The 17,651-nt window shown below is 39.3% G+C and overlaps 1 protein-coding gene across 2 annotated transcripts in view; it reads left to right on the top strand.

Annotated features, from left to right (window-relative positions):
* LOC132404417 (zeta-sarcoglycan) overlaps positions 1-17,651 on the top strand; it is a 452,353-nt gene that overhangs the window by 196,598 nt on the left and 238,104 nt on the right. For both annotated transcript variants that reach the window (XM_059988548.1, XM_059988547.1), the window contains exon 2: positions 15,086-15,187. In XM_059988548.1, coding sequence (XP_059844531.1) covers positions 15,086-15,187 — 102 coding nt within the window. The remainder of the gene's footprint in view (positions 1-15,085; positions 15,188-17,651) is intronic.

The following is a 17,651-nucleotide window of genomic DNA, read 5'->3' as shown; positions in this document are numbered from 1 at the left end:
GGTATTCTTTGAAAGGTATCATGAGGTTTTATTTTCTCCCATGAAGGAATTGAAAATCATTAACCTTGATCAAACTGAAAAATATTTTGATATATTTTCCTTAAAGGGAGAATGAGTTTGAGTCTTTCAATATATTTACGGCAGGGAGAGATAAATTCTTGATAAACAAGAGGATGAAAGAACAGTGCAAGTAGGTGGGAATGCAGAAATAAGGTTAAAATTAGATTAGCCATGGTTTTATTAAATAGGAGAAGCTTGAAGTGTCGATTGGTTTTCACCTATTCCTAAAGTGAATATGTTTACATATTCACATGATCAGCAGTCTTCCAGCTGGGTGAGTGATACATTGAGTGGCACCAAGCCGAGACTCTTCGAGGGGTAAACATGGACAAGGGGCATGAACGTTGAGTCAGGACTCTGTCTGTCTTGTATGAAACCACACCTGATGTGGTAACCGCAGGAAGGTTAAATATCTTAGTCCCAGGTGGAGCATTAGCAAAGTCAGATTCCCCGCCGCCAGAGGAATTCAACTTACAAAATATCTGCTGTTTCTTTGACTGCACCATTGGGGAAGTATTTTCCAGTTTAGTGAAGAACTCTGGTGAATAGCTTATGTTTCCTGATGATCTCAAGTCACTCCTTGCAGCAGAATCTGGGGCACGACCTCTTCGTGCAAGCAACGGCATCGGAAGCCATTCATTGCTTGGGGGCAGCCTCTGCTTCCCTTTGCCTTCGCTGAGGAGCCTGGACTACACTCTAGCACAGGAAGGTGAATTGCTGGTACTCCGATGCGGGCCACCTCCCTCTGGCTTGTTGTAGCGGTGGCGGCAACTTGTGAAGGCTTCTTAACACTCTCTCCCCGAACGGCTAAAGCCGGGGGCTTATAAGCTGCCAGTTCAGGTCGCCAAGCTCAAGGGACGCGTGAAGGGGAATTAGAAGGGAACAAGGAGTCAATGGTCCGGATCGCAACCTAACTAAATTTAAAGGGGAACCGATCTGGACCATGATAAAGGGTGAAGGGGGAAAAGTTTAAAGGGAACATGGGGGGGGGGGCGGTTCTTCACACAGAGAGTGGTGGGAGTGTGGAGTGAGCTGCCAGTTGAAGTGGTGAATGCGGGCTCACTTTTGACATTTAAGACAAAATTGGACAGGTATATGGATAAGAGGGGTTTGGAGGGATATGGCCCAGGTGCAGGCCAGTGGGACTAGGCAGAGAAATGGTTCAGCACAGCCAAGAAGGGCCCAAAGGCCTGTTTCTGTGCTGTAATGTTCTATGGTTCTATGGTTCTAAACATGGCAGCGATTTGCATACAACAACATTTCACAAATATTGATTGAAGAACAAATAAAGATTAGAATAGCTTTGAAGTTTTGAGAGAATATCAGTAACATAATGGGGGTTCACATGAGAGTTAAGCTACTTAATGGTGGTAAGAGTGGTCTCCCTCACCACCACCCCTCTGACTGTCAACACAGGAGCCCCTCAGGGCTGTGTACTAAGTCCCCTCTCCTTTACTCCCTGTATACCCATGTCTGTGTCACCATCCACAGTTCTAATTTGCTAATTAAATTTGCCAATGACCCTACATCGATTGGTCTAATCTCAAACAATAATGAGGTGGCCTACAGGAAATAAGTCATCTCTCTGACACAGTGGTGTCAAGAAACAACGTTTCCCTCAATGTTGTAAAAACAAAGGAGCTGGTTGTGGAATGGAGACTGGCTAACCCCTATTGTCATCAATAGATCTAGGAGGGTAAACAGCTTTAAATTCCTCGGCGTCCACATCACCGACAACCTCATGATATGAACACACCAGCTGTGTGGTGCAAAAGGCACAACAGTTCCTCTTTCACCTCAGATGGTTCAGGAAGTTTGGTATGTGCCCCCAAATCCTAACAACTTTCTACAGGGGCACAATTGAGAGCATCCTGACTGGCTGCATCACTGGCTGTATGGGAAATGTACATCTCTCAATTGCAGGACTCTGCAGGGAGTGGAGTGGACAGCTCAGCGCATCTGTAGATGTGAACTTCCCATGATTCAGGACATTTACAAAGACAGCTGTGAAAAAAAGGGCCTAAAGGATCATTGGGGACCTGAGTCACCCCAACCAACTATCCCAGCTGCTACCATCCAGGAAATAATACCGCAACATAAAAGCCAGGACCAACAGGCTCCGGGTCAGCTTCTTCCACCAGGCCGTCAGACTGATTAACTCACGCTGATCTGAGTGTATTTCTATGTGACATTGACTGTTCTACTTATTATAAATTGTTATAAGTGTTACATAACCCCATAACTGAGTCACTTACCAGCAAAGATAGAGAGGTCCGTTGAAGTCTGATGGTACTATTTTTAAAAGTATTTATTGAAAAAGGGGTACAAAAGTAAGATTAATGATACAGATAATATACATTGTCAATACTAAATCTAAAAGTGCGGGTATAATAATAATCAATAAGAAATAGCTCTATCGTTGTCTAGGGGATAATGTATTGTCCAATGGAAATATAAAAGTCACTGTTAGTTCGTTCAAGCTGCAGCGTTTTGGGTTTAAGAGAGAGACGGGTTAAAGTTGCCCAGGTTTTTTATGATGCCAATCCTTTGAGTCGTGGGGGAGTTGGTTTCCCTGCTGTTAGCTAAAAGCCGTTTTCCGTGGTGCAAGCCACCAGTTCCAGGCAAACGGAACTGAATGCACGTAACCTCCTTCCAGTGGCTTCCGCTATTACGGGATCGCTAGTGTTTCTTCTGGTGCATCAGAGGGGCTGTTCCCACAGACCCTCTTTTATCCTGACTCGCAGGGTCGCAGATGTCAATCAGGTTGGGGATGATGCAATCCCTCCACCAACCAGCCCACTTTGCCTGAGGGCTTCTACGTAGCACAGTATTTTCAATCCACAAGTTTGCCTTCCAGAGACAATGGCCGTGTTCCGTAGCGTTCTATCGCCGGGGAACGAGACATTCTGCACGTCTCTCTCTCTCATTTCCTGGGTCTCCTGACCCAACCCAACAGTGATCTTGCAACTCTCACAAAGGAGGGGGCTGCAGGCATAACATAAGTTACTATGATTGCACATTGTACAATTAGACAGAGACATAACAAACATTTTTACTCCTCATGAATGTGAAGGATGTAAGGAATAAAGTCAAATCAGTTCAATTTTCTTTAAATACAGAGTATTCTAGTTGATTAGGACACATTGAAACCAGTACATTTTGGCCTAATTAATCAGCTGTCCCAATTAGTTGAAGTTTTATGGAAATAGCTAAAAAGGTAGAAATGAACTATTGTTGAACTGAATACATATTATGTATTTAAATGAAATACAGAACAAATTAGTACACTATCAGTACAACTCTGTACTATAAAACTATTAGTTCCGAATAGTTATTGATGGAGAAGTCCATCCAGTGTACACTGGCACATTCCTTTCAGTGATTGTAAATGAACAAAACCAGCACAAACACCTTGTGTAGATATCAGACTGTCTTCATTCAATTCATCCGACAATTGCATCCTCCAAATCATCATTTTCGTAGAGATAATTGTTGATATCTTCAAATTCTTCATAGTTCTTAACTCGATGATGTATTAGGATTGTTGCATTTTCAGTCCTGGTTGGTTTTGGCAACTCCAAGCCTGAATGCTTGAAACCGCAGTGAGCAAAACAATGTTGAATTATCCTACTATTTGTTTCTCACCATCTATCAGAGACACCGATCGCTGCGTTTTGAACACAAACATATGCAACTATTTAAAAGCTGTTTGCTCTGAACACAGTGCAGTGTCTAACAGTCACACAAGTGGATGTGTTGACTTTAGATCAAAACTGTTCAGCAATACACTCCTGTCCAATTAAATAGCCTAGTATCCCAAATACACAATGGGAATACCAGTTATTTTTTTGATTAATTTATGTCCTTTCAGAGCAGTCCCAAAAATGCACTGTCCCAATTAACCAATGGCTTAAATAACCAAATTCAACTGTAATAAAAAGAAACACAATGAATATAAATGTATAAGGTAGCTTATTTGCATACATTGATTGTAAGTCCATAAAGTGACACTAGACACAGGAGTGTTTGTACATAAGGTGACTGACAGGAAATAATAATGTAATAGTTGTGGGGGGTGTGGAGGGGTGGATTAGTGGGTGGAGGTGTTGATCAGACTTACTGCTTGGGGAAAGTAACTGTTTTTGAGTCTGGTAGTCCTGGCATGGATGCTATGTAGCATCCTTTCTGTACCTTAGAATGATATGAGTATAGTTGTGTATCTAGTCTAGCCCTCTTCAGCCTCCTCAGGAAGTAAAGGTTTTGCTGAGCATTCCTCATTGTGTCCCTCATAGGAAGTTGTGCGAGATGTACACTTCAATGATTTTGAAATTGCTCACAGTTTCCACCGCCGTGCTGCTGATGTAAAGAGGCTATGGAGTGCTGGAGAAGATGGCTGAAAGATTGATGGAGTTGGACCAAAGTTTTGTAGAGGGAGCTGAATGATTGACAAGGGATAAAAGAAGAAACAAGAGAGTCTCTGAGGGTAGCAGGAAAGAACAGACGCAGCCGAATGTTGGAAGGAGTTTCAGGCCAGCATGTTTTGTGTTTGCATGAGGTTGAGTGTCCGCTGCTTGGCATGGTGTGTGAGAGCACAGGTGGAGGAGTTTCTTGTCAGAATAGAGTCATGGAAGTATTAAACTAATGAGCTGGAAATATTACAGGTATGCATTCAGTTCTAAGTTCAAAGTGTATTATTATCCTAGTGCATTTATGTCACCCTGAGATTAATTTTCTTGCAGGCATTCATAGAACAAAGAAATACAGTAGAATCAATGAAAAACTACATACAAACAAGGACTGACAAACAACCAATGTGCAAAAGAAGGCAAACTATGCAAATAAAAATATATAATAATGCTAATAATAATAATAATAATAATAAATAAGACTGAGAAGGTGAGTTGTAGAGTCCTTGAAAGTTATGGAAAGTTAATAAATGGAATATTAAGGAAAGTTGAAAGTTATGAAAGTATCAGCAAAGTTTGTGGAATCAGTTTAGAGTTAATTGATTATAAAGGTGTGATTACTATGAGATGTTCAGATACTTTTGTGTTGATATAAGGTTGTTCAATTTCTTTTGTAGACACTCCTTGAATTGCTGCATCTGCTCTCTCCATCAGGTAGAAGAAACAAAAATCACCAGAAACTAACCTCCCCTCTGTAGATTCTGTCTAAACTTCTCACTGCCTCAGTTAGATCACCAGCATAGTGGAAGAGCCCACCCACCCCATATATTCTTTCTTCTCCCTTCTTTCATCAGGCAGAAGGTACAATACCTGAATGTATACGCAAGAACAGACTCTACCCTCCTATTGTAAGACCATTGAATGGTTCCCTAATATGAAAAGGTGGTCTCTTGACATCACAATATACCTAGTTATGATCTTGCACTTTATTATCTGCCAGCGCTACATTTTCTTTGTAGCTGTTACACTTTATTCTGCATTCAGTTATTGTTTTATCCTGTGCTACCTCGATGCAGTAAGTAATGAATTGCTTTGCACGAACAGCATGTAAGGCATTCTTTTCTGTCTACTTTGGTACATGTGGCAATAATAAACCAATTCCAGCTCAATTTCTCTTTAGTTTCTCTTGACTGCGTGCGGAATCTGAATGAGAATCTGGTTTAATATCACCAGCGTATGTTGTGAAATTTGTTGTGTTTGTGGCAACATTACAATATAATACACAATAATACAAATAAGTAGTGCATAAATAGAAAAAAGTACTAGTGAAGTAGTGTTTGTGGGTTTAATATCCATTGAGAAATCAGATAGCAGAGGGGAAGAAGCTGTTCCTGAATCGTTGAGTGTGTTCCTACCAGCTTTGGAGACCCCTTCCTTCCTGATGGTAACAAAGAGAGCAAGGCATGACCTGGGTGAAGGAAGACCTTAATGATAGATGCCACCGTTTTGTGGCATTGCTCTTTGAAGATGGCCTGAATACTATGGGGGCTAGTACCCATGACAGAGCTGACTAAGTTTACACTTAGCTTACTTTGATCCTGTGCAGTAACGCCACCACCACCCACCCCCCACATACCAGACAGTGATGTAGCCAGTTAGAATGCTTTCCACTGTACATCCGTAGAAATTTGTACCTATCTTTCTTAACATACTGAATCTCCTCAAGCTCCAAATGAAATATAGCCACTGATGTGCCTTCTTTATAGCTCCATTGATCTGTTGAGTCCAGGAATTTTCCTCAGGAATACTGACACCCAGGAACTTGAAATTACTCACTCTTTCCACTTCTGATCCCTCTATGAGGACTAGTGTATGTTCCCTTGTCTTATCCTTTCTGAAGTCCACAGTCAGTTCTTTGGTCTTTCTGATAATGAGTGCACGGTTGTTGCTGCATCACCACTCAACCAGCTGCTCAATGGGTAGAGAACCTACCTTGTCCTCTGTATTTCATCAATGACTCCCGTTCTATGTGTGTGTTTCTGGTGTTGACAGACGCAGCGCTCTGCATCAGTGGAAAGGCTTTCGCTCTTATCTGCAACTGCAAAGTGTGGCTTTGTAATAAAGCCAGCACAATTATTGTTGGCTGATCCTAGAGCCATAGATACAGAAACATTTACAGTCCCAAAGCCATTCACCCATTTTACTAGGAGCAGGCAATGATAAACCTTCTGCTTCCCAACACTTGGTCTTGCCCTGACACAAAGAGTTATGACACAAAGAGATTCAATGTCATTGCTCTCATGCTATGAAGGTTGCTGTAAAACTACTGTGTGTCACTAGCAGCAGGACAAATAGCCCTGGGTTAAAAGTAAATGTTGATTTTGCACATATTGTATGCTAGTTTTAGTCCCTAGTTATCATTTGAACAGACACCATTTGGGAGTATCTAGAAAATAATGGATAAAGCATAAGTTTAGGTTCAAGGGCAGATAGATACTTAAAAGGGGAAATTATAAAAATATCTAGATTTCTCCTGTTTAAAAATTGGGTCAGATGGTCACCTTTCATCATTTTATGATGCAGTACAAAGATTTCCAGATTAATGGCTCCTTAAGATATCGAGTGCACAAATGTACATCCTGTGAGTCTGAGCAACCTCAGCAAAGGTCAGTGAAAAGCTAGAAGTTCTAAAAGCACAGATGATAAATACTTTATTTTTTGAGATTGTCCTTGCAGCTTTAGATCACATGGATACATAAAGGTGATTTTATCTTGGAAACAAATGTTAGCTCAAAACCTCCAAAAGCTTTTATAATGAAGAACACTGAAATATTAAACCTCCCATGTGTTTAGATGCAGATGTTTTGCACCTTGCTTCTTGTTTCCAATATGTAAAATTTCTAAAATAAAGTATTCCAGGACTACCTGGTCTGGGTTGTATTTACCTATTTATGACAATTGCAAAGAGACTATGCACTCTTCATTATCTGGAATGTTGATGATGTAGCTGGACAATTGGTATGTTTGTTTGTTGTCCCACCACGTTAAATTAAAATAATCTGTCAATATGAGAGAGTTGGATTATCAACGTTTAGTATTGAAGGGTCAAGCTTCTTAACATGGAGACTTGTTGCGATGGGGAGCTCAATCTTCATCAATGATTAATCATGGGTTTTCATCTTCAGCATCTGGAAGTAGGAGCATTTACCTTCTGTGTCAGTGGTTAGGTGTTTTTACATTCAATACATAGGGCTTGGGGATGTTGAGCTTTCATTTAAGGAGGTCTTGACTTTCGGTATCAGTGTATTGATGACATTAACATTTGGTCAAGGAGGATCAGAAGTTTTAACTTGCAGTATTAGAGAGGTTGGGTATCTCAACCTTCAGTATCGGGGAGGTCTCATGTCTTGATCTTCACTTACAAGGGGTTGGTGATGCTGGCTGTCGGTAGTGGGGGTGTGGACAGCTTGGCCTGAATATCTGAGTTACACAGGTGCTGGTGTGTATCCAGTTTCTACTCATGTTTCTTAATTGTTTGCTTTATATTGGATTTAGAATCACGGAACTCAGGCCCTAGACATAGGATCTATACTTCCAAATGGCTCATCTAGTGCTATGAGTAATATGGGAATAGCAATAAATTATGAAGAGCACAGCGGCAGTTCTGAATTAATTGGTTTTCAAAGGGTTATTATATATTTTTAATATATTTTCTGCAATACATATATCCATAACTTTATTAGAACACATACCCATCCTCAACAAGAGGTAAATATATTTTCATGCACAGGATGTAAAATGGGCATTAAAGAAATGGAGATCTTTCCCAATGTGGAGATTCATTTTAAATGTGCTTATCTTCAGTCTACTATAAAATACAGATGGATTACACTAGGAACAGAGATACTTTTGCCCAGACACTGAAGCAAAGTTTTACAGTTGCTGGAGATCTGACATAAGTTCCTGATAAAGCTTAGACTTCTCAGCAAATCGGGAAAACACTGTTAATGCTTTGGATCAGTGACTTTTCATTCTTGCAGCACCTGGTGACCCTAAGATCCAGCTGATGTCAGAACATCTCTCATGGGTGGGATTACTTGCAAAGTGTCGGACCCTGATGGAGTACCTGGTAGGGCACTGAATACCTGTGCCAACCAACTGCCGGGAGTGTTCAAGGACATCTTCAAACTCTCACTGCTGCAGTCAGAGGTTTCCACCTGCTTCAAAAGGGCAGCAATCACACCAAGAAGAACAGTGCGAGCTGCCTCAATGATTATTGCTGAGTTGCCCTCATATCTATTGTAAAGAAGTACTTTGAGAGTTTGGATATGGTCAGAATTCACTCCTTCCTAAGCAAAGACTGGAACCTGCTGCAACTTGCCTACCACAACAATAGGTCTTCAGCGGAGGCAATCTCACTGACTGTCCACTTTGCCTTGGATGACCAGGAAAACAGCAATACCAGAGCAACACACACAAAATGCTGGAGGGACTCAGCAGGTCAGGCAGCATCTATGGAACAGAGTAAATAGCAATACCAAAGCCTGGCTGCAGGTTTATTAATTACAGCTCAGTGTTCGGCACCATCATACCCTCAGTACTGTACCAACACCAAGCTTCAAAACCCGGGCCTCTGTATCTCCCTCAGCAACAGGGTTCTTGACTTCCTCTTTGGGAGAACACAATCAGTGCAGATCAGAAATAACATCTCCTCCTCATTGGCAATCAACACTGGCCCACCTCAAGGATGTGTGCTTAGCCCCCTGCTCTCCTCACTCTACACCCACGACTGTATGGCTATATATGCCAGCTCAAACACCACTTATACATTTGCTGATGACACAGCTATTGTTGGCAGAATGTCAGATGGCGACAAGCAGGTATGCAAATGCGAGGTAAATCAGCTAGTTAAGTGGTATCACAACAACCTTGCATTCAATGTCAGCAAGACCAAGGAATTGATTGTGCATTTCAAAAAGGAGAAGTTGAGAGAATACACACCATTCCTCATCGAGTAATCAGCCTTGAAAAGAGTGAGTAATTTCAAGTTCCTGGGTGTCAACATCTCTGAAGATCTGTCCTTGGCCCAACATCTTGATGCAATTACAACAAAGCTGCGACAATGGCTAGGTTTCATTTAGAGTCTGAGGAGACATGACATGTCACCAAAGACTCTCACAAATTTCCAATGATATACAATGGAGAGCATTCTAAGTGGTTGCTTCACTGTCTGGTATAGAGGTACTACTGCACAGGATTGGAAAAAGCTGCAAAAAGTTGTAAACTCAGCCAACTCCATCATGGATACAAGCCTCTCCAGCATCAAAGACATCTTCAAAAGACAATTCTTCAAGAAGGTGGCATCCATCATTAAGGGCACCTATCACCCAAGACCTGTCGTCTTCTCATTGCTACTACTTTCAAGGAGGAGGTACAGAAGCCTCAAGACACACACTCAAGAACAGTTTCTTTCCCTCTGCCATCAGATTTCTGAATGGACAATGAACTCAAGTACACTACCTTATTTTTGTACTCTTAATGCACTACTGTACTTATTTAATTTATAATATATATTTCTTATTTATAGTTGTTATTATTTGTTACTGCTGGAGCAAAATAACAAATTTCATGACATATGCCAGTGATATTAAACCTGATTCTGATCTTGCTGATGAAAGGTGATCAATGTAAGTGTTACCTTTATTTACAGTGATCTGGCCCAATGAGTGTTCCCATTGTTCTTATTAATGTCACTATCAGCCACTGGACAAGTACAGCATGTAAGTGGAGCACCTTGCATTTACTGCAAATCTGCTAGGAGTCTGAGATATGTCTTTCAACGGAGCCCAGACAATAGTGGGTTGATTGAAGGACGGCCAAAATTATTGTTAGCTACTTACTGTCCACACACATTGCAAAGTGCAGGTCTGAAGGTCGCTACATAACAGGTGAACACAGTTGATAATGAAATATTACATAACTACCTCATCTGATAGGTTACCATTATTATTTGTTATTTACCTAGCTTTGAAACAGTGATTACTATTTAAGAAATGAGTACTCCTGCTATGGCAGAAAACTGAGGATTCACTCAGCATTCAACCCAGTGCTTATTTCATTCTGTTATGTCCTTCAAGTCGATTGTGTTAATGCAGTACAGTCAGTTTTGTGCCTTGGATTCTATTCTCTCATTTCATTGAGAGATTGTGTATCTATTGTGTCAACCAAATTTGTGCCCTTGTGGTCAAAAAATGGAAAAAAAAGTCGTCTCTTGATGCATTTGAAATTTAGATATTTGTGAAATAAATGAGTGCATTTTTAGTCGAGTAGTTTACTCAAACTATCACACAAATAATTTATCTCAAATGTGTTCAATATAGTGCAAATAACATAATAAAATAAAGAATTATGCAAGAGAAATAATTAAGAAATTGATGAAAATAAAGGAATTCTGGACTGGCAGGTTCCAAGTGGACATTTCTTTCTTTCCTTCTATCTCTCTTGCCATCATTGAAGTTTCACGAATCTGTTTATTTCTCTTAAGGTCATTTTTGCAATTTTCCTGATCCCGTGACCAATGTTATATGGAGAACGAGCAGTGGATTGACCTTGGTTGTTAGCCTCCATATTCTGCCTGGATATGACCAGAGGAAACATTAGAAACACTGGAGCATCCAGATAGATGCAAGTGATTTAATACTCAAGTCTCTATCATTTTACTTGAATAATGATCAAGTTTTACATACTTGCATTGGCTAATATTTGTAATACCACTGGTTAATTAAAAGGTACCAGTCTCAGAGTGCAAAGTAAAACTTAACTAGTGTCAGTTGCTGTTTCGGGGAGAATGTTCCAAACTTACACCAACTTTTGACTCTAGAAGTATTTTTTTTTCACATTTATCCCTGAAAACATTGAGCGTAAATGATTTTGCAGTCCGAATTACAATCTGCATAAATAATTTCCTTCCATCTACATTGATCTGTATCCACATTCACATCCTTGTGCCATCACTTAAGCATTGACTCTGAATATGAATTACTCACAATGCTGCTTACTTAATTAACTGGGTATTGTTTTTGTGTTTCAGACCTTATCCTTTATGATAAGGGAAGCTCAAGAACCTATTAATAAAGTACTGTTAGCAGAGCAGAATCAACATGAAATTATGAAATGCAAATCATATTTGACAAGTGTTAAGAGTTCTCTAATGTTTTAACCAGATATGAGAGAAAGCTGGTAGCTGCGGTAATTTAAACACTTAGAAGTGCTTCCATAAGGTGCAATGTGAGAGGTTATTAAACCAAATTTGGGTTAATATAATTGATGTCGATTGAAAATTGGTTCCCAGGCAGAAAACAGGGTAGGGATAGATGGATTATACATCCCTTTCATTGCAGTGTTGAAGGATGACTCCATGAATATATAACTTACTAAAAGGTTAAATGACAAATCAGATTTGTGCTGAATTGTGCTTTAAGTGGTGGGGGTACACATTGAACAATATGCTAGTAGCGAGAACATGCATCTACTGTTTCTCTCTATGTATTTTCAATGGGACAGAATCAGAATGTACCACACCCAATGATTAAATTCACTCACCACAAAGTATCAGTTAGAAGTTAAATTGTGTATGAGATTTATTTCCTGAAGTCTATTTCATATTTTAGTTCATCTATAATTATGTTATGCATAATTTCATTACTCCAAAACAAGAATAGCAAACAATTAGGAAAGCAAATAACATGTTTGCCTTTATTTTAAGAGAAATAGCATACAGGAAAAAAGGCACCTTAATGCAATGATGCAGGGACCCATGTAAAATGCATATCTATGGAGACACAAGAGACTGCAGCTGCTGGAATATGAGGCAACAGCCAATCAACTGAAGGACTCAGCAGGTTATACAGCACCTGTGGGATGAAAACAAATATTGTGATACATCAAGTTGAAACTGATCAGAACTGATTAGGCTTGAGAGACCTCCAAAATAAAACACTTCTCACTCATGAATGCTCCATGAAACCCTTTTGTACTGCACCCCATTTCTGGTTTCTACTGCTTTCCAGCTCTTTAACCACAGCCACATATCCTTCCCGAGCACTTGCCAAAATCCTCCTCTATCTGTTTCTCCTGTCACTCACCTCTGTCCTAATGTTTCGCTTTCTCACCTCCTTTACTTACCAGAATCCAGCTCTAGGAATGCTTTGTGCTCCTGCTTATCTCCCTCCAGCAGCTATCTCCTAGCTTCACACTCTCCTCCCCTCACCTGCTCCATCTGTTTTTTCCCCCTGTTATTTCCTTTCTCTGTCTCTATCTATCATTTACCTGCCACCATCTTCGAACTCCATCTCTGCTCTCCTCCCCTAACTGGCACTGCCTGCTTTTCATTTTACACCCCACTTCAGTCCTCCAATCACCTCAGATCCTTTCTTGCCACTCTTTTTTTTATATAGTAGCCAACTTTCCTCTTCACTCTTGGTTCTGGTGCAGTGCTTCAGCCTGAAACGTTGACATCCATTTCCCTTCCTCCCATTCCTGCTGCTCGAACCGCTGAGTCCCTCCAAAAAAAACTGTTTCCAGTTCTGGTCTAGAGGTCTAATCTCGCTGCATGTGACGCAGTGGTACGGTGAGTAGAGCTGCTGCCACGCATTCTCCTGTGACCCAGATTTGATCCTGATCCCAGTGGCTGCCTGGGTTTCCTGCAACGCCCTAAAGATGTCCAGTTTTGTGGATTGGTAGCTCCAGTGTGGCTGAGTGGTAGAATCTGAGGGGAGGTAATGGGAATGTGGTGAGACCATGTTTCTTATATGAATCTATGGTTGACTTGCAGTAGTGAGAGTTTGTGCCTGATGCCGGCCCGCTAGGCCCAAGTCGACATAGTAGTACTGGGAGTTCAATAAACCAGATTTGTCATATGAGGAGAGGTTAAAAAGACTGGGCCTATGCATACACGCATTTTGAAGAATGAGAGCCAACTTCATTGCAAAATGCTTATCAGTCTTGACAGATCAGCTGATGAACCTAGAACCAGTGATAGCAATTTCAAAGATTCAGTACCCTCAGTGTGAAGAAATTACTTCTCATCAGTTTTCTGAATGGTCAAGAGACAGCCCATTCAGAAAACTGATGAAAATTAATTTCTTCACACTGAGGATAGTGAATCTTGGAAATTCACTGTCCAAGAGAGCTGTCGAGGCCGAGTCACTGAGCACAGTCCATGCAGAAGTCAATGAACCCATGGTTATTAGAGGATTCAAAGGATATATGGAGTTGTGCAGGAATGGTGTCACTGAGGTAAAAGCTCACCTTACTGAATAGCAAGTTAGATACCAGTGTCAAAATGGATTCCTCTTTCTGTTTCTTTCAGCTGTAATTACAAATACAGAAGATTTTACAGTATTATGTGGAAGGAAGAGTAACAGCAAGAAATACTGTATGTTATTAGAATCAAAGAAGCTGGCAGAAATGCAATGCAGTTCTAATAACATTTTGAAGAGTTTGATATGCAAGCTTTCTACAGGCATTGCATTGTTAAATTGCCTTGAAAAAGTCTTGAAATTGCAAAGGAATTTAATATCACACGTTCACTCCAATTGTTTAAGCTCTAATTTGGCAGTTCATTTAAGAGGAAGGATTTCTTGGTGGGAAGAAATCAGATCCACTCCACATGTGGCTTATAGTTACTGACCTCGTGCAGCAGGCAGAAAATACTTTAAAAAATCATGGTGTTTTATTAACTTCAGTGCTCAAACTTTAAAGTAAATTTATTATCAAGATACATATATGTTACCATATACAACCCTCTGATTATTTTTGTGGGTATATTCAAAAAATTCATAGAATAATAACCATAACAGAATCAATGAAAGACTACAACAACCTGGGCATTCAACCGATGTGCAAAAGACTACAAACTGAGCAAATGCAAAAAGAAAGCTTAATACAAACAAAAACATAAATAAATAAATATTGAGTAAATGAGTTGAAGAATACTTGAAAGTAAGTCCATAGGCTGTGGGAACAATCCAGTGATAGGGCAAGTGAAGTTGAATGACGTTATCCCCGTTGGTTCCAGAGCCTGATGGTTGTGGGTAATAACTATTTCTGAACCTGGTGGTGTGAGTCTTGAGGCACTTGTACCTTCTTCCTGATGGCAGCAGTGAGAAGAGAGCATGTCCTGGGTGGTGGGGTTTCCTGATTATGGACGCTGCTTTACTGAAAAAGCATTTTGTGTAGATGTGCTCAGTGGTGGGGAGGGCTTTACCCCTGATGGACTGAATGGTATCAGCACTCTTTGTAGGATTTTCCATGCAAGGGCATTGGTGTTTCTATACCAGGCTGTGATTTAGCCTGTCAATATACTCTCCACTACACGTTGATAGAATTTTGTCAAAGTTTTAGATGAGTATATCTTATATATAAGGTCATAAATATGGTTGACAAACTCTGATAAAACATTGCTGAATCAGAAATAAACAGAGGTATCTATAAACTTTCAATCAGAGGGACCTATGAAACTTCCTTAAGATGGGTATTGCTGTCATGCTTATATTAGGCAGCTTATTCTAATTTATACTTCACCTATTGAATTAAAGTTTTCTTTTTGCTGATTGCAGAATGGAATGGGAAACCTAAAAATCACAAATAAAGGCATGCGGCTGGAAGGCAAATCAGAATTTCTTCTTCCATTATATGTCAAAGAAATTCATTCACGAAAGGTAAGTAGGAAAAGTCCCGGCAATGATAAATGAAACAGACTTTATTGATTAAAACTGTTAGAACTTGTAATCTTTTTCCCCAAACGTGCTCCAAGTTAGCTGATTTAATACAAGTCCCATGTTTTATTGGATGTGAAATACTCTACTGGTTTTATAACTAAATTTAAAACAAACTGACAATACACACTTTTGCTTTTCCTCGAACTTTAACATTATGCATGTGTATACATAATGCAGCCTGTAACCTTGACATGGCATACCTTATTATATCAAAAGTTTTGACATACCATAACTATTATCATGTCCTGAAGATGGAAATTAGGTTAATGTTATAACATAGATAGCTTATAATGTTGCCAATGATGCCAGTGATATACCAAAGTTGTTTTTTCTCTTTTTCATTATCAAATTGCTCTTTCTTTTTAATCATCATTATTTGTGAGTAACAGAATCAGAATCAGATTTCAGTAACAGCATGGCTTTTGGTTGGACTTTGGGGAATTACTGCACAGAACAATCCTGCTTTTTTTTCCTTCGCCATTAGACACAGCAGCATCAATTTTGGTCATTTAGATTCAGAATCAGTTTTATTATCATTGACATAAGTTGTGATTTTTTTTTGTATTGTGGCAGCAGTATAGTGCAATGCATAAAAATACTATAAGTTTCAGTAAGAAATATACTTAAAAATAAATTGTGTTAAAAATAGAAAGTAGTGAGGGTAGTGTTTTTGTGTCCACGGGTTTGTAGACTGTTCGGTGTAGAATGATACAGATGAAATAATTGCTTTTGAGAAGTTGATTGCAATGCTTATAAGAGCCCAAATTAATTGTTAGGAATAAACATTGAATATCATTTTTCAAAAAATCATTAAATTTGACAGCTTTCTATTTTCTCAGGAGTGTGGAACTAGAGTTAATGATTTTGCTCAGTTGTTGACCATTAGAAAACGCAAACATTTGAATTGTGAGCAGCTGTCACAGGGGCTCTGGAAAGTGCATCTCCTCCATTAATTTGATTTTTCCCATTAAAAGCAAATACGTTTTGGAAGATGACATTTCCACCTGAAATGTCATGGAAGTTAGAATTAGAATGTTTGCATAGTCTTATATTTGAGAAATACAAACACATGAATATAGAGAGGGTGAAATGGATATGAATGGATTTGTAGACAGAGAGATGCATAATCATGAACTGATTATTAAGCACTGAACAGTGTTAGTTCAGTGTTTGAAATAATCCCTTAAAAGGCCAAAGCAGGCTACGATGTACCTGTCGTTTGCTTCCTTCCAATAGCAGTGACTTCATAAAAGTGGACTTTTTCTCAATGCCACAAATACAAAAGGGTTAATTTTAACTTTTCTCACCAGATGTCAAAAATAGGTAATACTCTCATGGAAAAGAAAAAAAAATCTGGTATATAATAGACCACTTAACTAATGGTCACCATAATCTAGAAATTTTTAAAAAACACTAAAACCTGAATAAATTTAGGTCATAGCATTCCCCTGAGATCAAAAGGGATAAAGTTTAAAGAGAATTGTTTAAAATGCAGGTCATTAAGCTTGAAAATCAATAAACTGTAGATGCTGAAAATCTGAACTAAAAACCAAGTGCTGGATGTATTCAGCAGGTAAACTTGAAATATGAAGTCTGTATTACTAAATGTCTGAATTTCTAAATGTCAGGATTTTCTGAATTCATAGCTTTTTAAATTAAAAAGTGTCATACCATACACTGACAAACAACTGAACCCAGATACGGAGGAATAACAGACGCTCATGTAGTAAGCGAAACAAGAGTTTATTCAAAGAAATTCCAACTGAACATCAGTGGCTTGATCGAATGACATCATGAGGTGAGTCATTCTTCAAAGACAAGGACCTTATGAGAAGTGCTAATCAGGAGTCTGCTTTAAATAATCATAGTACGTGGAAAGCCTATCCCTGTCAAAATAAATTTGACAAGATTAAACAGAACCACAAGGGCTTAATCACTCTAGATAAGGCAACAATTAACAAATGCAGATGCACAAGCCCACAGGGCTTGTGACAAAATAAATATTATTCATTAAAACTTATAAGTACAAAAACAATACATTGTTCTCTATATATTCATATTTTATTTTTGGTTAAATTGCAAGAGGATAATTTGGATGACAGCTGGAAGTGGATGAGTGGTCGTTCTGCTTATTCAACAGCAGACTAGGTTTGTGCTGACTGCTCCTTTAAACTACTACTGTGTGTAGAGAATAGCTCCCCAAGCTAGACATTGGATGCAGGTTTCAACAAGAGTTAAAGTCTAGGCTAACAAGGCAGCCTGTACGTATCATTCAAAGTAATCATCAAAAGATAGTAGATGTTTGTGAAATGTAATTTTAGCCTTGGATATCTTTAGCCAATAATTGAAGATGTAAGAGGTGTGAAAACTCTTTTTTCATTTCCTTCGTCTCTGCCGTATCTAT

This window comes from Hypanus sabinus, chromosome 14 (assembly GCF_030144855.1).
Source record: "Hypanus sabinus isolate sHypSab1 chromosome 14, sHypSab1.hap1, whole genome shotgun sequence".
NCBI classification, from domain to species: Eukaryota; Metazoa; Chordata; class Chondrichthyes; order Myliobatiformes; family Dasyatidae; genus Hypanus; species Hypanus sabinus.
Note: the sequence above shows the minus strand (reverse complement) of the source record. Positions and strands in the feature narration are given on the sequence as shown.